This window comes from Macaca thibetana, chromosome 11, assembly GCF_024542745.1.
Source record: "Macaca thibetana thibetana isolate TM-01 chromosome 11, ASM2454274v1, whole genome shotgun sequence".
In the NCBI taxonomy this organism is placed as follows: Eukaryota; Metazoa; Chordata; class Mammalia; order Primates; family Cercopithecidae; genus Macaca; species Macaca thibetana.
In genome coordinates this window covers 31,622,896-31,645,926 of record NC_065588.1, presented here as the reverse complement: position 1 = coordinate 31,645,926, position 23,031 = coordinate 31,622,896, and the positions used below count along the sequence as shown (strand labels likewise).

Sequence of the window (23,031 nt, the reverse complement as noted above, 5' to 3'; positions counted from 1 at the left end):
ACCTGGAGGAACGGTACACTGCTGCCCAAATACTGCACTTTTCCCATGTTCTTCCCAATCGGCAGACCAGGAGAGTGCCTCCTGTGCCTGACTCAGCAGGTCCCATGCCCACGGAGCCTTGCTCACTGCTAGCGCAGCAGTTTGAGATCAACCTGGGATATGGGAGATTGGTGCAAGGAGGGGTGTCTGCCATTGCTGAGGCTTGTATAGGCCGTTCTGTGCTCACAGTGTAAACAAAGTGGCAGGGGCTGGGCGCGGTGGCTCACGCCTGTAATCCCAGCACTTTGGGAGGCCGAGACGGGCGGATCACGAGGTCAGGAGATCGAGACCATCCTGGCTAGCACAGTGAAACCCCGTCTCTACTAAAAAATACAAAAAAATTAGCCGGACGAGGTGGCGGGCGCCTGTAGTCCCAGCTACTCGGGAGGCTGAGGCAGGAGAATGGCGTGAACCTGGGAGGCGGAGCTTGCAGTGAGCTGAGATCCGGCCACTGTACTCCAGCCTGGGCGACAGAGCGAGACTCCGTCTCAAAAAAAAAAAAAAAAAAAAAAAACAAAGTGGCAGGGAAGCTCAAACTGGGCGGAGCCCACCACAACTCAGCAAGGCCTACTGCCTCTCTAGATTCCACCTCTGGGGGCAGGGCATATCTAAACAAAAGGCAGCAGACAGCTTCTATAGACTGAAAGGTCCCTGCCTGACAGCTCTAAAGAGAGCAGTGGTTCTCCCAGCACAGCGTTTGAGCTCCGATAACAGACAGACTGCCTCCTCAAGTGGGTCCCTGACCCCCATGTAGCCTGACTGGGAGACACCTCCCAGTAGGGGCCGACAGACAGCTCATACAGGCAGGTGCCCCTCTGGGATGAAGCTTCCAGAGGAAGGACCCGGCAGCAATATTTGCTGTTCTGCAGCCTCCGCTGGTGATACCCAGGCAAACAGGGTCTGCAGTGGACCTCCAGCAAACTCCAACAGACCTGCAACTGAGGGGCCTGTCTGTTAGAAGGAAAACTAACAAACAGAAAGGAATAGCATCAACATCAGCAAAAAGGACATCCACACCAAAACCCCCATCCGTAGGTCACCAACATCAAAGACCAAAGATAGATAAAACCACAAAGATGGGGAGAAACCAGAGCAGAAAGCCTGAAAATTCCAAAAATCAGGACGCCTCTTCTCCAAAGGAACACAACTCCCTGCCAGCAAAGGAACAAAACTGGATGGAGAATGAGTTTGACGAGTTGACAGAAGTAGACTTCAGAAGGTCAGTAATAACAAACTTCTCCAAGCTAAAGAAGCATGTTCTAACCCAGTGCAAGGAAGCTAAGAACCTTGATAAAAGGTTACAGGAAGTGCTAACTAGAATAACCAGTTTAGAGAAGAACATAAATGACCTGATGGAGCTGAAAAACACAGCATGAGAACTTCACGAAGCATATACAATATCAATAGCCAAATTGATCAAGCAGAAGAAAGGATAGCAGAGATTGAAGATCAACTTACTGAAATAAGGTGCGGAGACAAGATTAGAGAAAAAATAATGGAAATGAACAAAGCCTCCAAGAAATATGGGACTATGAAAAGATCAAACCTACAATTGATTGTGTACCTGAAAGTGATGAAGAGAATGGAGCCACGTTGGAAAACACACTTCAGGATATGATCCAGGAGAACTTCCCCAACCTAGCAAGACAGGCCAGCATTCGAATTCAGGTTGAACAATGAGAATGCATGCACACAGGGAGGGGAACATCACACACCGGAGCCTGTCATGGGGTTGGGGGCAAGGGGAGGGAGAGCATGAGGACAAATACCCAATACATGCAGGGCTTAAAACCTAGATGACAGGTTGATAGGGGCAGCAAGCCACCATGGCACATGTATACCTGTGTAACAAACCTGAACATTCTGTACATGTATCTCAGAACTTAAAGTAAAATAAAATTAAAAAAAAGTTAACTATAAATCTTAGTTACCAGGAAATCCCAGTTTCTGATACTGCCTCTTGTGAGTTAAATTAGACAGTCTGTAGACAGATTAGAAGGTACCACAGTAGTCTTGAATTAAAACAAGTTTAAAGTAGCTTGACACTAGAGAAGAATTTATTTAATCTTTCTTCATAAAGAATGTGTTCATCCAGGAATACTATTTGACCCAGCAATCCCATTACTGGGTATATCCCAAAGGAATATAAATGCTTCTATTACAATGAATGTTTGTTTATTCCATACATACGTTTATTGCAGCACCGTTCACAATAGCAAAGACATGGAACCAACTCAAATGCTCATCAACGATAGACTGGATAAAGAAAATGTGGTACATATACACCATGGAATACTATGCAGCCATAAAAATAAATGAAATCATGTCCTTTGCAGGGACATAGATGAAGCTGGAAGACATCATCCTCAGCAAACTAACACAGGAACAGAAAACCAAACACCGCATGTCATAAGTGGGAGCTGAATGATGAGAACACATGGACACAGGGAGGGGAACAACACACACCAGGGCCTGTAGTGGTGGGGAGCAAGGGAGGGATCACATCAGGACAAATAGATAACGCATGTGGGGCTTTAATACCTAGGTGAATATCCCGGAACTTAAAATAAAAATGTAGAAAAAAAAAATCAATTCCTGGTGGTTTGTAAGTCAAAAAGTAAAAGTGAGACAATAAACTTAGTGAATTCTTCTAGAAGAAAACATCAGAGAATATCTTCATGAACTTAGGACAGGGAAAGTTTATAAACAGGACAAAAAAATCACCTGCTGTAATGGAAAATACTGATAAATTTGACTATAAAATGTACTTCTCTTCAGCAAAAGACATGATTAAGAAGGTAGAAAGGCAGTCCACAGAATGGGGGAATATATTTGCAACATATATAACAAACAGAAGGTTCATATCCACCATATAACAGGAATTCCTATATATCAGTAAGAAACATAGTTAACCCAAAATGAAAGAGGGCAAAATACTTGAGTAGATACTCCACAAAAGAGGATATCCAACCAGACAATAAAAAGATGAATGTGTTCCCATATTAATCAGAGATTGCAATTTAAAGCTACATTGCATTGCTATTATATACTCACTAAAATGACTAAAATTTAAAAGATTAACAATGCCAAGTGTTGGCAAGGATATGGACCACAAGCATGCTCATTCACCAATGGTAGGATTGTGACTGGGTACAACCACTTTGAAAAACTGGCATTAAGCTAAACATATGACTACCCTATGGCCAGCAGTTCCACTACTAGCTATATATACTCAGTTGAAACACAGATACGTGTGTACCAAAAGACATGTCTAAGAATATTCATAACAGTAAAGAGTTACAAACAACCCAACTGTATATTCACTGTAGAATAAATTGGTCAAACAACAGAATATTATACATTAGTGAAAATGGACATGAACAATGTGAAAATGGAAATGAATAATCCATAGCTACATGCAACAATGCAGATAAATTTTGCAAACATAATGTTAAGCAAAAGAAACTAAGGAAACATGATGGAGCAATACTGAAATCAAACAGAATAGTCTCTAAAGTGAAAAACATGAATACAGATAAAGAGAGACATTACTTAATGATAAAAGGAATATTCCACAAGAAAATATCATGAATTTGCAACTAACACCAGTCTTACACAAAGGAAACCTGTCGTGTAGTTTAGTCAAATTTAGTCACATTAGGAAACTTAACAAACTTAATATACTACTCTTACATTTTATAAATATAGAAAACAGCTCAGAGTGTAGTCAGGTGGCTCCGACCGAGCAGGGTTTTCCTTATCCCAGTGGATTTTGTAGAATACACTGCCAGTCTCTTGTCTTTTATTCATCATGGCTTCTGATATCCAAGTGAAAGCACTAGAGAAGCATGCCTCAGGCCAGGCTTTTGAGCTAATTCTCAGACCCCATCAAAAGAATCCATCCCAAAGTTCCTCATTTCCCCTCCAAAGAAGAAAGATCTTTCCCTGGAGGAAATTCAGAATAAATCAGAAGCTTCAGAAGAAAGACACAAGCCTTGTGAAGCTGAGGTCTTGAAGCAGCTTGCTGAAAAATGAGAGCAGGAGAAAGAAGTGCTTCAGAAATCAGTAGAAGAACAGCTTCATTAAAACAGCAGAAGAGAAACTGACCCACAAAATGGAAGCTAACAAAAAGAACAGGAAGGCGCAAATGACTAACACACTGGAGTGTTTGCAGAGAAAGATAAGCACATTGAAGAAATGCGGAAGAGCAAAGAATCCAGAGATCCTGGTGATGAGGCTGAAGCTGAGTAATTTGTTCTGAGAACTGACTTTCTTCCCGCTTGTCTTCCTAAATATCCATACTACACTGGCCAGGGTCATTTTATTTTTGCTCCTGACAAATATTCTAGAAGCTGATATAGGGCTAGATAGGTAGATCCAGACTGTGCGATGTTGTTTTAGGAGCTAAAGGGAAGAAACTGGAAGAGTTTTACTCTTTTTCTAAAATGTTGGTCTTTCTAACATAGCTATTTTTCTTGTTGCATCTTTACTACTTCAGTACCCTTGGTGTACTGGGTTAATGGCTAGTACTGTACTGGCTTTGTGAAACATATTTGTGAAAAGAGTATGTAGTGGCTTCTTTGAATGTTTGATACTGAATATTTGTTCATTTTTTAATCCCAATTCTGTCCTAATTTTACCAGATGCTACTGGACTTGAATGGTTAATAAAATTGCACAATGTTGGTGGCAGTGACTTCTTTCTACTCAGGTAATAAGTTAACAAGATCCTCCTAGTTTATATGTGTTCCAGGTAGAGCTTTTAGGTCAATGGAAATAACCAGCACACACATTACTGCAAAGTCTCTGCTTTTGAGTTTCTTGCTCCAGAGTTGTTTATATTGTCTTCTTCTACAATCATTGCTCTGTTTCACTGCCTGGACTCTGATCAGCTGTTGCTATATTCTTTCAGATGTTTATTTGCAAACAATCTTTTTTGTTCTGTGTTCCTATTTAAAAAGCAGATTAAGGCTGAGCGCAGGGCTCATGCACATAGCTGTTTGGGAGGCCAAGGCAGGAGGCTCACTTCAGCCCTGGAGTTCAAGACCAGCCTGGGCAATATATTGAGACCCCATCTCTACAAGAAATACAGAAAATTAGCTGATTGTGGTAGTGCATGCCTGTAGTCCCAACTACTTGGGAGGCTGAGGTAAGAGGATCACTTGAGCCTTGGGGGTTGAGGCTGCAGTGAGCTGTGATCGTGCCACTGCACTCCAGCCTGGGCAACAGAGTGAGACCTTGTCTCAAGATATATAAATAAAAATTTTAAAGGCAGATTAAAGGCACAAATGGTATTTCTAGAGAACAGTTTAGAGGGAATCTTAAGATCCTAGTTGGAGGTATCTGGTGGTTTGCTTGCTTTATGTTACAGGTGGAGGTGTATTCTAATACTTTCCTGCCATAGAAGCTATAATTTGAGAATTGGATATTTTTTTTGGCCTTTTTTCTTTACCCCTGACTCATAGTACAGCTTTGAGAGAATCATAATATTAAAAAAGCTTTCTGTGCTGCTGTAGCAACTCCTGTGAAATGATTTAAGGGAACTTTATTTATATTTTAAAAACCAATTATTTATAGATATATATAAGTATTAAAAGTATAATTAAATAATGGACAGGAACTATTTTTAAAACTTTATGGTAGTAATTGTCTCTACAAAGAGAGATACATAGAGTAAACCAGGCAAGTATGCAAAAGGGGCTTTAATTTTATCTGAATTTTTTTTTTTCTTTTTTTGAGACAAGGTCTAGCTCTCTCACCCAGGCTGGAGTGCAGTGGCAGAATCATAGCTTACTGCAGCCTTACCTCCTGGGCTCAATCCTCCCACCTCAGCACCCCCTGACCCCAGGTAGCTGGGACTACAAGTGAACGCCGCTACACCCAGCTAATTTTTGTGTTATTTGTAGAGACAAGGTTTTGCCATGTTGCCCAGGTTGGTCTTGAATTCCTGGGCTCAAGTGAGCCTCCTGCCTCATTCTCCCAAAGTGCTGGGATTATAGACATAAGCCACCATGCTCAACCTTAATCAGAAATGTTTTATGTCTTGAGATATCTGACACAAATATGATAAAAGAGTAACAAAATTCTAGGTTTGGGGTACATAGATGTATATCATCCTGTTTTGTATTTCTGTATTTTTGAAATTTTTTATTATAAAACAACAAGGAAAAACTTGCAGAAGTGAAAGGAAAACTTGATTTTAAATTACAAATATAAACTGGAAATTCCACATATTTAGTAGAAAAATGAGAATATAGTAGAATTAGATAATACTATAAATATATATACATTAAACATATTTATGTGCAAACATATATACATACATGGAGAGAGATACTTATACACACACATATATATATAACAGACAGAGAGAACATTACATCTCTCATGTAGATAATATACATCCTCTGAATATGTAGAGCATGTATTTGGCCACAACAAAGAGCTCCTACAAATTTGTCAAAAAGTAAGAAAATGGTCCTCAAAAAACTAAAAATGGAACTACTGTATGACTCAGCAATTTCACCACTAGGTAAATATCCAAAATAAAATAAATAAATATATAAAGGAGATATCTGCATTCTCATGTTTATTGCAGCACTATTTGTAATAACCAAGATATGGGCCGGGCATGGTGGCTCACGCCTGTAATCCCAGCACTTTGGGAGGCCGAGGCAGGCGGATCACGAGGTCAGGAGTTCGAGACCATCCTGGCCAACATGGTGAAACCCCGTCTCTACTAAGGACACAAAAATTAGCCAGGCATGGTGGCACGTGCCTGTAATCCCAGCTATTCAGGAGGCCGAGGCAGGAGAATTGCTTGAACCTGGGTAGCAGAGGTTGCAGTGAGCCAAGATCGCACCACTGTACTCCAGCCTGGCAACAGAGCAAGACTCCGTCTTGAAAAATAAAATAAAATAAAATAATAATTAAATCGTAGTAAAATGTGGTAAGCATGCCTCTAGAAGCTGAGGCAGGAGGATCTCTTGAGCCCAGGAGGTTAAGGCTGCAGTGAGCTGTGATTGCACCATTGCACCCCAACCTAGGCAACAGAGCAAGACCCTGTCTCAGGAGAGAGGGAGGGAGGGAGGAGAGAGGGAAGAAGGAAGGGAGGGAGGGAGGGAAGGAGGGAGGGAGAAAATGAATGAATTCTGTCATATGCAGCAACATGGGTGGAATTGGAGGTCATTTTGTTAAGTAAGCCAGACACAGAAAGACAAATGTCACATGTTCTCATTCATGTATGGGAGCTAAAAAAAAAAGTGGATATCATGAAGATAGAGAGTAGATGGGTGGCTAACAGAGGTTGGGAAGGGTAGGAGATGGGGGCATAGAGAGAGGTTGATTAATGGGTATAAATACACAGATAAAATAAATAGTAGTGTTCAATAGATCAGTAGGGTGACTATAGTTAACAATAATCTATTATACACTTCAAAATGGTTAGAAGAGAATAATTTGAATGTTCCTAGCATAAACAAAAGATAAATATTTAAGATGATGGATAACACAATTACCCTGATTTGATCTTTACACGTTATATGAATGTATCAAATTATCACATGTACCCTGAAAATATGTACATCTATTATGTATCAATTTTTAAAAATAACAAACCAGGCAAAGGATATGTATAGATTGTTTATAGAAAAGCATATCCAGATAGCCAGCAAGCTCATGCAAGGATGTTAAGTTTACTGGTAATTAGAGAAATACAAGTTAAAGTAATAGTGAGACATCATTTTCACCTGTTAGGCCTTCCAACATTTAAGAGTAGGTGATCTTGAAAACATAGTGCTGAGTGAAAAACTAAACAAATCTATGACAAGTCCCATGTTTATAAATTAGAAATGCATGCATACAACAAACACATTAAAAGAAAATATACAATGAAAGGATACACATTAAACATGAGAATGGTTTCCTAAGTGGGTGGGGAATGGGAGTGGGAAATGGAGATAACAAAGAAATGGAAAGAATAAATTAAAATAAATTAAATATAAAATAAATAAATAGGGCCAGGCGCAGTGGCTTACGCCTGTAATCCCAAGTCAGGAGTTTGAGACCATCCTGGCCAATATGGTGAAACCCTGTCTCTATTAAAAATACAAAAATTAGCCAGGTGTAGTGTGGCACACCCCTATAGTCCCAGCTGCTTGGGAGGCTAAGGCAGAAGAATTGCTTGAACCCGGGAGGCAGAGGTTGCAGTGAGCCGAGATCATGCCACTGTACTCCAGCCTGGGCAACAGAGCAAGACTCTGTCTCAAAAAGTAAATAAACTAGCCATAATATCTACTGCTGGAAGGATGTAAAGGGAAAGGAGCTTTCTGACACTACTAATAGAAATATGAAATGTATTCCAGACTTTCTGAAAAATAATCTGACAACATATCCTAGAAATAGTGGTAATGCTTGTCAGCATGCAAGTCACTAAATAGATCATCTGTACCGTGAAGTATGATGTGGCCATTAAAGGAGAATCAGTACTGTGTTTGATACCTTGAAGGGATTTCATAAGATACTGAATGAAAGACGGTGTAGAAAAGTAAGTGCACTGTGGTGCCATTTTAGGAGACAATGACCCCTCCCCCACACAAGCCTTTAAATATGTGTGTATGTGTGTGTATGTGTGTGTGTGTGTGTGTGTACAAGAACAGAGAAAAATAAGAAAGAGTATATGCTACATTGGTGTGGAGAGCTAAACTAATGGAGGGGGAAGGACAAGAGAGGAAACTGTGTAGGCAACCAAAAGAGGAAAAAGAAAACATTAAAATTGCGCTAAAAAATTAATCACGGTTATATGATCACATTCACTCATGAATGTAAAATTTTATATATGTGAATTAATAAGATTTATATTTGTTTAAAGTATGAGTTTTTCAGATGGTTGGAATTTCAGTCCACAGATAAAGTATGTTGGTCATAAGATTCTTGGTTGTTGCCTGATAATTCTGCTTTCTGCCTGTACAAACCTGGCACTAAGTTTGATATCTCTGTGATTTGTAATATTTGCTGAATCTTTGTGATTATGGTTCTTTCTCTAGTGATTTCATTGTCCACTACTCAAGAAAAATAGTGAAAACAAGTTTGCTGGATTGACAGATAAAACTTCAATTAGTGGGTCCCAGTATAATGCTTATTTAGGAGTATGTGTCTTAGAAATGAGACACTTAGGAAAAACACTTTTGTTGGTCATTTAAAATGCATTTTGGTAAATGAGGTATGCATAGAAAAAAATTGTAGAGGAAGAGCATTTTGTCCGTAATTTAACACAGACTAGGTTTTTGAAGCTTACAGAGCTAAAGTTGTAAATATAGTATTAATATAAAATGTATACACTTTTTTTTTGAGACAGGATCTTGTTCTGTTGCCCAGGCTGGAGTGCAGTGGCACAATCACAACTCCCTTCTGTCTCGACCTTCTGGGCCCAAGCAATCCTCCCACCTCAGCCTCCCAAGTAGCTGGGACTACAGGCCTACACCACCATGCTCAGCTATTTTTTTTTTTTTTTTTGTAGAGATGGTTTCACCATGTTGCTCAGGCTGGTCTCAAACTACTGAGCTCAAGCCATCCTCCTGCCTGGCCCTCCCAAGGTGTTGGGATTACAGGAGTGAGCCACCACACCCAGCCAAAATGTACACACTTTTATGAAAGGGCTAAGTGCTAACAAATAGCATTAAGACAAGTGTTAGGAATCAGTACAGGCCCAGTGTGATTTACTGTATTGTATTTGTATTTCAGATGCCTTTGGTGCTTCATGAAGAATATTTCCAGATATCTCACAGACATTAAGCCTTTGCCTCCCAACATAAAAGACAGACTGATTAAAATAATGAGCATGCAGGGACGGATAACAGATTCAAATATAAGTGAGGTAAGAATATGAATAACTGTAAAGCAAGCATATTATATTTTCTGTTTAGATATGGTTTTAGATTTTTGGAACAATGGTATATGGTAAGACTGGTCATCGTTTTTAATTTTTTTTTTTTTTTCTTTTTGATACAGGGTCATGCTCCGTTGCCCAGGCTGGAGTACAGTGGTGCAATCTCAGCTCACTGCAACCTCCGCTGCCTGGACTTAGGTGATCCCTCTTCAGCCTCCTGAGTAGATGGGACTATAGGTGTGCACCACCATGCCTGGCTAATTTTTGCATTTTTTTGTAGAGACAGGGTTTCACCATGTTGCCCAGGCTGGTCTCAAACTCCTGAGCTCAAGTGATCCATCCGCCTTAGCCTCCCAAAGTGCTGGGATTACAGGTGTAAGCCACCACGCCTGGCCTGCACTTTAGAATATTATAAAGTATAAGGGTTTTTTTTTTCCTTCCAGATAACCAAAATGTCCATATGTAATTATCAGGGGAACCCATCCCCAATATTTCAACATAGGTTCTTTCTATTTTCCCTAAGTGTCGACCAGTCTGAGAAATAAAGAGAAAGAGTACAAAGAGAGGAATTTTACAGCTGAGCCACTGGGGGCGACATCACATATCGGTAGGACCGTGATACCCACCTGAGCCGCAAAACCAAGTTTTTATTAAGGATTTCAAAAGGGGAGGAGGTGTACGAACAGGGAGTAGGTCACATATGTTAAGGGGCAAAAAGCAGAGGAAAGGTCACATGCTTCTGAGGAAACAAGGCAAGGACAAAATCAGAACTCCTGATAAGGGTCTATGTTCAGCAGTACACATATTATCTTGATAAACATCTTAACAGAAAACAGGGTTTGAGAGCAGAGAACTGGTCTGACCTCAAATTTACCAGGGCTGGGGTTTCCCAATCCTAGTAAGCCTGAGGGTACTGCAGGAGACCAGAGCATAGCTCAGCCCTTATCTCAACCACATAGGACAGACACTCCCAGAGCGGCCGTTTATAGACCTCCCCCCAGGAATGCAATTCTTCTCCTAGGGTCTTAATATTAATATTCCTTGCTAGGAAAAAGAATTTTAGCGATATCTCTCCTACTTGCACGTCCGTTTATGGGCTCTCTGCAAGAAGAAAACTATGGCTCTTTTTGCCTGACCCCACAGGCAGTCAGACCTTATAGTTGTCCTCCCTGTTCCCTAAAATCGCTGTTATTCTGTTCTTTTTCAAGATGCACTGACTTCATGTTGTTCAAACACATGTTTTACAATCAATTTGTATAGTTAATGCAATCATCTCAGTGGTCCTGAGGTGACGTACATCCTCAGCTCATGAAGATAACAGGATTAATAGATTAAAATAAAGACAGGTATAAGAAATTATGAAAGTATTATTTGGGAAGTGATAAATGTCCATGAAATCTTCACAATTTATGTTCCTCTGCCATGGCTCCAGCTGGTCCCTCTGTTTGGGGTCCCTGACTTCCTGCAACATGTAATAGTTCCTAAAAAATCTTCTACCATTGTCTCAGTTACTTCTCTTGTGTCAACCAGAGTCATGGAGACTGAAAATCCAAGCAAAAAGGTTTATTGGTGGTTTTAGAATTGAATTCAAGGAACACAGATTCCAGAGGCATCTGAAATCATGTCCTAACTGTTTAATTCATATGTCTTAAGAGATATATGAGGTCTTTTAAAGAGAAAGGTGGGAGAGGGTTATCAAACAATTCATTAGTTAGAATAAGGGTTTCTAGGCAGAAATCCTTGATTCAGGAGTTTGGAAAAAGTTCAGTCATCAGCATAGCATAGTCTTTTCACAGGTGGCAGCAATTTCATCTGCAGCATCAGCAAGGACATTCTACAGTCAAGCAGTTGCAGAATGACATTCAGGAACAAAATGGTGTTGCTCTGGCCAGCTCCCATTAGCCTTCCATACACACTTGTCTTCATGGTACCTGTACCCTTGACCTCCATGTTTTCAAAAGGTTTAAAACTTTTTGGTCAAGACTCACAATAAGAAATATATGTTACATTGTGACTCTAGTACACAAACCACACTTAGGTGTAACAATATAATGTGTAGTACATTTTGGTCTTTTTTATTTAATTGTATTCTATTTAGTCTTATTTTATTGAAAAAATATTGATCACAGTCTGCTAAACTGATTTTGTCATCCATTCATGGATAATGACCAGTAGTTAAAAATCACTGTTCTCATCTATACTCTTCTTTTTTCAACTGCTATATTTTCATATTTAATATTTCCGATTCACCTTTTTATGGTTTCCTATTGTTTTATCTTATTAATCTTTTGTTATTTCTTTTAGCGTAATATTATGCTTATTAACATCTTTGGCCTCTCTGTTTTAATTCCTCTGCTCCTGATGGAATCAGTAATCTTTGTTTTTCTTTTGAAATAGTGGTGCTCTCTAGGTGTCTTGTTTTGGCCTGTGAGCATATCTCTGTATACTCTCTGGTAGTGGTAAGAGTAAAGGAGGCAAGACCCAAGTCTGTTTCAGCCCTATTGAGCTGACATAGGAGGTGGAGGCCTGGAGAGGGTCTGGAGTGATGAGCTGCAAGGCAGAGAGCCCCAAGCACCAGAAAAAGATAGTTAATCACTCTTCCTTCTGCTAAACAGCCCCTCAGATTAGGGCTTAACCTTCAGCCCCTGATTTTTAAAGGTTATTAAATAGCAGAGTAGATAATTTCCTTCAATACTACTCCTGTGTTATCTTTTGTATTTTTGCTATTTGTGTTTCAAAAATTGAAAATGATAGTAGTTTCTACACTACTTACATTTAAATATTGTCTTTGGATTTGCAGCCATCACCACTCTGCAGCCATCACCATCTAGTCTGCAGAGACTAGAACTGCCAATTGCTGTTGAGGGTGAGCGGTAACTATCCGGGCTGGTGGGATGGTGGCAAAATAATTTACCAAGACAGTTGTTGGTAAAGAAAGGCAGATTTATTAGATAATATGTGAAAATACATTGCAAGGGAGCAACGGGCAGAACCAGCAAGAGAGGACCCAACTGCCAGGAGACAAAGGCTTGTTGGAGATTTTATAGAATGGAACTTGGGCTGATTGACAGTTCCAAGGTAGCAGGGAGCTAACTTGCATCCTTCTGTCAGCCGAGGTGTTTGATGATAAATCGAAGTGTTTGGTGGTAAGCAGGAAGTTTGTGAGTTATGTACGTTGTCTGTGCAGGAAGGCTATATGTTCTGGACCATAAAGAAAGGCAGACCCATAGCTTATCTGCTTCCTTTTTTTTTCTTTTTTCTTTTTTTTTAAGACATAGTCTCGCTCTGTCACCCAGGTTGGAGTGCAGTGGCGCAATCTCTGCTCACTGCAAGCTCCGCCTCCCAGGTTCACGCCATTCTCCTCCCTCAGCCTCCTGAGTAGCTGGGACTGCAGGTGCCCGCCACCCTGCCCGGCTAATTTTTTTTTTTTTTTTTTTTTGTATTTTCAGTAGAGACAGGGTTTCATTGTGTTAGCCAGGATGATCTTGATCTCCTGACCTTGTGATCCACCCACCTCGGCCTCCCAAAGTGTTGGGATTACAGGCATGAGCCATCGCGCCCAGCCTCTCTTTTTGTTTATATGTTCTGGACCATGAAGAAAGGCAGACCTATAGTTTATTTGTTTTCCCCTGGTCCTGCCAGCCTGACTCCCTTTCCCTAATTAGGACTCCACAATAGCTCTGACTTCACTTCACCTTCTGCCTAAAGCCTGTAATCAAAAGGAAGCAAGCTGTGATGATAGCACTCCAGCATGTATTTTTCTGTGGTTTTTGTTTGTTTGTTTTTTGAGACAGGGTCTCACTCTGTCACCCAGGGTAGAGTGCAGTAGCATAATCATGTCTCACCACAGCCTCAACCTCCTGGGCTCAGGTGACCCTCCCACCTCAGCCTCCTGAGTAGCTAGGACTACAGGCACCCGCTCCCACACCCAGCTAATTTTTGTGTTTTTTGTAGAGACAGGGTTTTACCATGTTGCCTAGGCTGGTCTTGAACCTCTGGGCTCAAGCAATCCGCCCACCTTGGCCTCCCAAAGATCTAGGATTATAAGTGTGAGCCACTGTGCCCAGCCTGCATGCTAGAGCATGTGACCAACCCTGTGACTTCACATTGGAATTGCACTTCAACGTGTCTTTAACGTTTCTTCTGCATTAACCTGATATACCTTTATTATAATGATTTATTTTCTTCATGTTAGCTTGCATTTGAACATAGATATCTTAGTAGTGTAGTTTGCTTGGCTCTGTGGAAGTAGAATAATATCTCCGGGTTCTTATTGTTGATGGTTCTGTTAAAGTATGTAATGTTATATGTGACTCGTAGATGAACCATTATGACACTGTGGAAAAATGGTGGTTTTCTTCACTTTTCCACCATCCACATTTCTTTGTGTCCCTTTAGCTTATACATCAGTGACAGGTTTTTGTTTGATGGCAATCCTTACTATTTTTTAAACCTAATTTTAGCTGAATTAAAAAGGAGGGGTGAAGAGGGTGAATGAAATAGAAAAATAAGACATGATTTTTCTGGGTACTCTCCCTCTAGACTCCATTCTTAACAAGAGTCCTGCTTATGACATTATTCAAAAAGCCAGATACAGCATCTGTTACAAAGTTACGCACATCTTTGGATGGCTGTTTTTGAAGTATTTTGTAAATCTTTTTGTACTCTCTGGATGCAGAAGGCCTTTTTAAACATGATACCAAAGTTGGAAACCAAGAAAAAAAAGATGGATGGGTTTGATTACTTAAAAATACAGACTTCCTTATGGCAAGAAGGAAAAAAAAAGAAACGAAGTCAAAAACTTGGAAAAATATTTACAATATGTATGAAAATCTAGGGGCTTTTTTATCTTGACAATATAAAGAATCCCTCCAAACCAATAAGAAAAAAACAAAACAACCAAATAAAAAACCAGAAGAATCAGGAACTACTCAGAGGAAAAAATACAAATCTCCAATAACATATCAAAGGATATTTAACCTTACTAGTCATCAAAGTGACAGTTTGCCTTTCAGTTTGGCAGAGACTTGAAAAAAATCCCCAAACCCAATGTTAGCAATAGTGTGGAGAAACTGTCACTTTTATCTCCTGCTAGTGAGAGTGTAAATTGATTTAAAAAAACCTTTTAGAAGGACAGTTTGGCATTAACTATTAAAAATTCTAAACATTTGCTTATTATTAACTCAACAATTTACTTCCTGTAGAAATCTCAGGGAGATAATAGAAGAGTACACAGGTATATTCATTATAATATAATTTATGATAATAAGCATAGTTATGTATAGCATATATTATAAGCAAGACACCTTTATTTCTCACAACATACCCTGTTATAATAATAAGGCTAGTAAAGCACAGAGAGAAAACTGAGCTTGATCGCAATCATAGGGTTCCAACTTGGACAGTCTGCCTGCAAAGCACATGTTCTTAATCATGGCACAACATTGCCTACCTAAAACCACCTAAATGTTCAGCTCAAGTGTTTGCCAGTGTAGGATGCATTTAATAAGTTATGGTACTTGCAGAAAATGGAATAATATACAACTACAATCTATTGATTTTATAAAAAGTGCTCATCTTACATGTGATCTGATCCTGTTGTTCTTCAAAGGGTTTTTTAAACTCAAAAAACATCAAAATGAATATATACAGCCATAAAACCATGTCCTTTACAGCAGCATGGATACAGCTGGAGGCCATTATCCTAAGTGAATTAATGCAGACACAGAAAACCAAATACCGCATGTTCTCACTTATAAGTGGGAGCTAATCATTGGGTGCACACAGACATAAAGATGGGAAAAATACACACTGGGGACTTCAAAAGGGAGGAAGGAGGAAGGGAAGCAAGGGTTGAAAAACTACCTGTCAAGTACTGTGTTTACTATTTGGGTGATGGGTTCAGTTGAAGCCTAAACTTCAGCATCACACAGTATATCCCTGTAACAAACCTGCATGTGTACCCCCAATCTAACATTTTTTAAAAACTAATATAATTTTATCTCTGGGTATTGGTATTATGGGTAATTTTAGTTATAGAGGTCAAAAGTTTAGGCTTTGGAATTAAAAGGACCTGGGTTCCAATCCCAGCTCTGCTCCTTTGGCTATGTTCTTTATGTTGGCTGCTTAAGCTCTCAGGGTCTTAATTCCCATTGGTAAAATGGCAATGACCAATCCCTTGCAGGGGCGGGGGGCGGGGGGGCGAGGGTTGAGAGAGAGAGAGAGAGAATATTAAATAACATAATGTAGGCCAGGCACTGTGGCTCACGCCTGTAATCCCAGCATTTTGGGAGGCCGAGGTGGGTGGATCACCTGAAGTCAGGAGTTCGAGACCAGCCTGACCAAGATGGAGAAACCCCATCTCTACTAAAAAATACAAAATTAGCCGGGTGTGGTGGTGCATGCCTGTAATCCCAGCTACTGGGAGGCTGAGGCAGGAGAATCGCTTGAACCCAGGAGGCGGAGGTTGCAGTGAGCCGAGATCGTGCCATTGCACTCCAGCCTGGGCAACAAGAGTAAAACTCCATCTCAAAAAATAAATAAAATAAAATAAAAAATAACATAATGTATATGACAGTACCTTTCCTGGTAAGCATCTAATAAACAGAAATCATTATTCTTATAATTTATTATAATTTTTCTAAATTGAATGCTTTACAATAATAATACATTATTTTATTTTCAGAAAGGTAAAGCCATTTCTATTTTGGAAAAAAAGAACAGAAAAATACTCCCAGGAAAGAGCTCAGAATGCTTAGGAATTAATCTATTATTTGTCAACCTCAAGAAAACACCCAGTAATACTGGGGTATTGTATTAGCTCCCAAAAATAATGATACAGAAGGTAAATGTTCTAGATAAGCAATACTAGTGCTCTGTAAGCACTTGGTTTACAAGTGATTAAAGACTCAGACTTCCTAAGCACAGAGGCACATAGGGAGAGTCTCTAATGCTAGCAACTACCAGAAGATTATTACTCACTGCCACATTGGTTAAGCTTCTCAGGTCTACGGATCCTTTCCCTGAATTAGCCATCTCAACAGTACTTTGTGTCCCAAGAAGGACTTTGCCGGCACTGAAAGCTGCACCTCCCGCTGGAAGTAGATGTGGTTTCCCCTGCTTGATGTGTCTGTCTCCACATGGATATGCTTCTGTATTCTTTGCTGTATTTTACATCAGCCACTTGTCTGTTATGACCACCAAAACACTGAATATGGAACATTTATATTTATAGAAAGAAATAATTTTTTCAAAATCACTTATTTGTTACAGATTTTACATCCTGAAGTCCAAACTCTAGACCTACGGAGCTGCGATATATCAGATGCTGCTCTCCTGCACTTGTCTAACTGTAGAAAACTGAAGAAATTAAATTTAAATTCTTCAAAAGGAAACCGAGTTTCTGTAACTTCAGAAGGTATATTTATTAACACTGTGTAGATTACTATTCACTATCTGGTAAAACTGTGGAGTAAGGGAGAAAATACGTCAAAAGAGAGTATGAAGAAGTCAAAGAAATACAAATTATGTTTATCAGTAAAAACATTCAGACTAAGAAAATAATCCAAGTTAGAATTCTTGCTTATAAGCAGTGCTCAAAGTTAAGAAAGACAGTGGGTAAGTCACTACCTTGTATTTTAAACATATTTAAAATAAACATGGGCCAGGCTAGGTGGCTTATGCCAGTAATCCCAGCACTTTTTTAGCTGGGAGGCCGGCAGACTGCTTGAGCCGAGGAGTTTGATATCAGCCTGGCCAGCATGGTGAACTGTCCCCCACCCCCACCTCGTCTCTACAAAAAATACAAAAGTTAGCCAGGCATGGTGGTGCACCCTGTAGTCCCAGCTACTTAGGAGGCTGAGGCAGGAGAATCCCTTGAGCCTGGGAGGTAGAGGTTGCAATGAGCCGAGATTGCATCACTACTCCAGCCTAGGTGACACGGAGACTCTGTCTCAAAGAAATAAAAAATAGGCTGGGCGTGTTGGCTCACGCCTGTAATCACAGCAATTTGGGAGGCTGAGGTGGGCAGATCACGAGGTGAGGTGGAGACCATTCTGGCTAACACAGTGAAACCCCATCTCTACTAAAAAATACAAAAAATTAGCCAGGCATGGTGACATGTGCCTGTAGTCCCAGCTACTTGGTAGGCTGAGGCAGGAGAATTGCTTGAACCTGGGAGGTGGAGGTTGCAGTGAGCCGAGATTGTGCCACTGCACTCCAGCCTGGGCAACAGAGCAAGACTCCGTCTCAAAAAAAATAAAATTAAAATTAAAACTAAAAAAAAAAAAAGGATACGTATGTCTATATTTTAAATATTTTGCCTGGTATAGTGGAACAAGAAATGACCAGTTCATATTTTGTTAAGGCTTTTTTGATGCCATATTACAAAAGAATTAATCATCAGAGTAAAGTTACCAGGTATTCTCCTATCAGTTTGTGTAATGCATAGTTTTTAATAGCTAGACAAACTGCATTGTTCAGTGTCACTATTACATGAATTAGTAAATCTTTACCTTTTTTCCCCCATAGATCTCTTTTTTTCAATATTTGGTTTGCATTAATATTTATTTTTATTTATTTATTTATTTATTTAAGACAGTGTCTTGCTCTGTCACCCAAGCTGGAATGCAGTGGCACAATCTTGGCTCACTGTAGCCTCAACCTCCCAGGCTCAAGCGATCCTCCCACCTCAGCCTCCCAAGTAGCTGGGACCGCAGGTGTGCACCACCATCCCCTGCTAATTTTTTATTTTTAGTAGAGTCGAGGACTCACTATGTTGTCCAGGCTTCTCTTTTTTTTTTCAATATAAGAAAGGAGGACTTTTTTGGCCTACTTAGGTTTCTAGAAAATTCTGTGGGTAGTTGAGTATATTTTGCAGTCATCTTGGTTAGCAAGTTAGGATATTCATAATATTGCAAACAAGCATAAGTTTTAAAATGTTTACATAAATAATAACTCACTAAAAAGAACTTCTTCAATAAAACCACATTTCTCTACACTCACACCACACTTCTGACAGCAAATGTGTGGGGTTTTTTCACACCAAACAATTCTCCAACTCTCTGGACACCATCTGGGTGCCCTACAATTTAATTCAATTCTGACACTACCTGGAGTTAGCATCAGATCCCACAAGTTAAGGGCTCAGTCCCACAAGACTATCCCCACTTCAGATGCCAATTGCAAGACCAGGCCTCTGGTACACATGACTGACCAACTATAAATGGAGGGTTTCCATCACCTCCTCCATTCGATAATTTGTCAGAATGGCTCACAAAACTCAGGGAATCACTTTTGTTACATTTACCAGTTTATTCTAAAAGATTATAAAGGACACTGATGAACAGCAAGATGAAGAGTACATAAGGTGAGGTCTGGAAGCGCAGGAGCCTCTGTCCCCGTGGACTTGGAATACATTGCCCTCCCAGCATGTGGATGCATTCACCAACACAGAAGCTCATCAAGTCTCCTTGTTCAAGAGGTTTTTTGTTTTTACTTCTTCCTTTTCTTTTCTTTTCTTTTTCTTTCTTTTTTTTTTTGAGACAGAGTCTCACTCTATCGCCCAGGCTTGAGTGTAGCCATCTCAGCTCACTGCATCCTCCACCTCTGGGTTCAAGAGATTCTCCTGCCTCAGCCTCTGGAGTAGCTGGGATTACAGGCGTGTAACACCACGCCCAGCTAATTTTTGTATTTTTAGTAGAGACGGGGTTTCACCGTGTTGGCCAGGCTGCTCTCAAACTCCTGAGCTCAAGTAATCTGCCCGCCTCGGCCTCCCAAAGTGTTGGGATTACAGGCATGAGCCACTGCCCTTGGCCAAGAATTTTTTTTTTCTTTTCTTTTTTTTTTTTTTGAGGGAGTCTTACTCTGTTGCCCAGGCTGGAGTGCAGTGGTGCAATCTCGGCTCACTGCAACCTCCACCTCCCGGGTTCAAGCGATTCTCCTGTCTCAGCCTCCTGAGTAGCTGGGATTACAGGCACGTACCACCATGCCCAGCTAATTTTTGTATTTTTAGTAGGGACAGGGTTTCACCATGTTGATCAGGCTGGTCTTGAACTCCTGACGTTGTGATCTGCCTGCCTCAGCCTCCCAAAGTGCTGGGATTACAGGCGTGAACCACCACATCCATCCCAAGAGTTTTTATAGAGCTTAATCCCCATCCCCTATTCCCTGCTGTCCCTGACCCCCACCTCGCCAAAGGTCTGTGGACTGAGCTGAATATTCTAACCTTCTAATCACTTGATTTTTCTGGAGACAGGCCCCAACCTTAGGCTGTCTAAGGGTCCTGTGCTGTCACCTCATTAGCCTAAACTTAGGTGTGATCAAAAGGGGCTTATTATGACTAACAAAAGGTACTCCTATCACTCAGGAAATTCCAAGGCTTTTTGGAGCTCTATGTCAGGGACTGAGAACAAAGGTCAAATATAGTTCTTATTGTATCACAACTTCCATGCTGGACACTGGTAAATAAAATAACTGGTCTTAAGGAAAAAAAAAAGTTCGTTCTTAAGATATGGAAAACAGTAGGAATGACCTGCTCATGAATTTACCATATTCCCTTCTGTGTGTTTTGCCCACAAAGGTATCCCTTTTTTTTTTTTTTTGAGACGGAGTCTCGCTCTGTCGCCCAGGCTGGAGTGCAGTGGCCCGATCTCGGGTCAACCGCCTCCCGGGTTGACGCCATTCTCCTGCCTCAGCCTCCCGAGTAGCTGGGATTACAGGCGCCCGCCACCTCATCCGGCTAATTTTTTTGTATTTTCAGTAGAGACGGGGTTTTACCGTGTTAGCCAGGATGGTCTCGATCTCCTGACCTTGTGATCCACCTGCCTCAGCCTCCCAAAGTGCTGGGATTACAGGCATGAGCCACCATGCTCAGCCCCATAAAGGTATCTTTTGACAGTGCTACCATGTTTGTTTATGACCAAAGGGCCCAGGATCCCCAAAGTACTCTTTTATTTATGTGCACGCATCTCCAGTGTACACTTGTATCAGTTTGACTGGATTTAAAAAGACTTCTCTTTTTTGACCATCAGAAAAATGTAAGATTGGTCCAGGCTAACAGAAGGAGCATGGTGGTAGAAAATAAATTCACTTTTGAGAACAGAGTCAAAGTGGAGGGAGAGAGAATACATAGGCATAGCTATAAATTTCTAACCGTAAGCATGAAGACCATGACTGAAACCATTTGTGCAGTTTAACTTTTGGTTTCCCTCCAAAGTCCACAAGAAAATTAACTTGATTACTTGAAAATTTTTGTTTTAACCAAAAGGAGAATCGCCTACTATTTAACTATCTAATTGGGTTCTGAATGACTTTTGGCTATTTCCTAAAAGCAATTCAACCTGTGGACAATAAAGCCTTGCCATTAATTGCTGATACTACAGACTGTGTAGAAAATTCCCGAAACATTCCAAGAGAGTTCTGAATAATGACAGCATCACTGGAAAAATCAGTATATCCTCACAGGTGGACTACTTTGAAAAGGGCTAACACTGAATTGGTGATTGCTAAAATGAAAATCAGTCACATTTCTCATGTCTACATATACATACATATAGCTTATTGATACATAATTATATTTTCTCCCAGGAATAAAAGCTGTGGCTTCATCTTGTTCATACCTACATGAAGCTTCTTTGAAAAGATGCTGCAATCTCACTGATGAAGGAGTCGTTGCTCTTGCACTCAATTGCCAGCTGCTAAAGATCATCGATTTAGGTGGCTGCTTAAGTATTACTGATGTGTCCTTACATGCATTAGGAAAAAACTGCCCATTTTTGCAGTGTGTTGACTTTTCAGCTACTCAGGTAAATGACATGTAGGCTTCAAACATATGGACTATGTGTTTACCAAATGTGTTTTCATGACTAATGAGAACATATAACAGTTAGTTCATTTTGTTTTTGTTGAAACTATTGACCACTTCATGCTTTTAGTGGTTAAGTAATTGCGATATATTTTGGCATATTCCTCTCAATTAAGTAACAAGGGTGGAAGTTATATATGGCTAAAACACATGTTTGATGAATGGGAGGCAATAAGACTATATCTAAATAATGAATACATTTTAGAAAATTCTACTTCCATTGTCTGGATTCATGGACTGTGTTTCTTTTTCCCTTTGCTTAGGTATCTGACAGTGGTGTGATTGCACTTGTTAGTGGACCTTGTGCCAAGAAATTAGAGGTAATTTAAAAATAATTATAAAGATGGTGGTGATTAAATGTTTATATTCTCAGAAATTATTTTTAAAACCTAGCAGAGAACCAGTGCTTTATCAATTAAATATTTAAGGGACTTTGTTGGTGGGGTTTGTATCTCTTTATTGCCAGAGTAAATAAAAATTAAGTTAGGAAATAAAATAAAGGTGCTTTAAAATAAAAACTCATTTTACTTCCAATAAAAGGCTTTATTTCCCAGAAGTTTTAGCTGCTAACAGATTTAAGAATCAGCTTATTATGGATGAAGATTATGAATGTTTATCAGTGTAAAGTCATATTATTTATAATAGGATTTCAGGTCTTAATGATATTTCTACCAGGAGTACTAATTCTCTTGACATCCTGTCATCCTATTTTTCTTGATAGCCACATTGTATGATCATTTAAAAAAAAATTTTTTTTTTTTTTTTTTGAGATAGAGTCTCGCATTGTTGCCCAGGCTGGAGTGCAGTGGCATGGTCTCAGCTCACTGCAACCTCTATCTCCCAGGTTCAAGCAGTTCTTGTGCCTCAGCCCCTCAAGCAGCTGGGATTACAGACGTGTGCCACCAGCTAATTTTTGTATTTTTAGTAGAGATGGGGTTTTACCATGTTGGCCAGGCTGGTCTCAAACTCCAGACCTCAGGTGATCAGACCGCCTTGGCCACCCAAAGTGCTGGGATTACAGGAGTGAGCCACCGCACCCAGCCTAAAAAAGCTCTTAAACTTGTGTTCATCCTTTGAATTGAATCACTAATACACTTGTTTGGTTTTTTTTTTGAGACAGAGTCTCGCTCTGTCGCCCAGGCTGGAGTGCAGTGGCCGGATCTCAGCTCACTGCAAGCTCTGCCTCCTGGGTTTATGCCATTCTCCTGCCTCAGCCTACCGAGTAGCTGGGACTATAGGCGCCC

At 40.2% G+C, this 23,031-nt stretch overlaps 1 protein-coding gene and 1 pseudogene across 7 annotated transcripts in view; both read left to right on the top strand.

Annotated features, from left to right (window-relative positions):
- Window positions 1-23,031, top strand: part of AMN1 (antagonist of mitotic exit network 1 homolog) — a 61,166-nt gene that overhangs the window by 11,576 nt on the left and 26,559 nt on the right. For 5 of the 7 annotated variants that reach the window (XR_007717931.1, XM_050750316.1, XM_050750320.1 and 2 more), the window contains exons 2-5: window positions 9,780-9,912; window positions 17,197-17,341; window positions 21,511-21,728; window positions 22,051-22,107. Coding sequence is in view for 6 of the 7 variants with exons in the window: in XM_050750316.1 (XP_050606273.1) it covers window positions 9,780-9,912; window positions 17,197-17,341; window positions 21,511-21,728; window positions 22,051-22,107 (553 nt within the window). In the remaining variant the exon portion in view is untranslated. Of the gene's footprint in view, window positions 1-4,611; window positions 4,750-9,779; window positions 9,913-17,196; window positions 17,342-21,510; window positions 21,729-22,050; window positions 22,108-23,031 lie in introns of those variants that run through there. The other 2 variants (XM_050750319.1, XM_050750321.1) reach the window with 2 other exon arrangements.
- Window positions 557-4,663, top strand: LOC126931808 (stathmin-like; annotated as a pseudogene).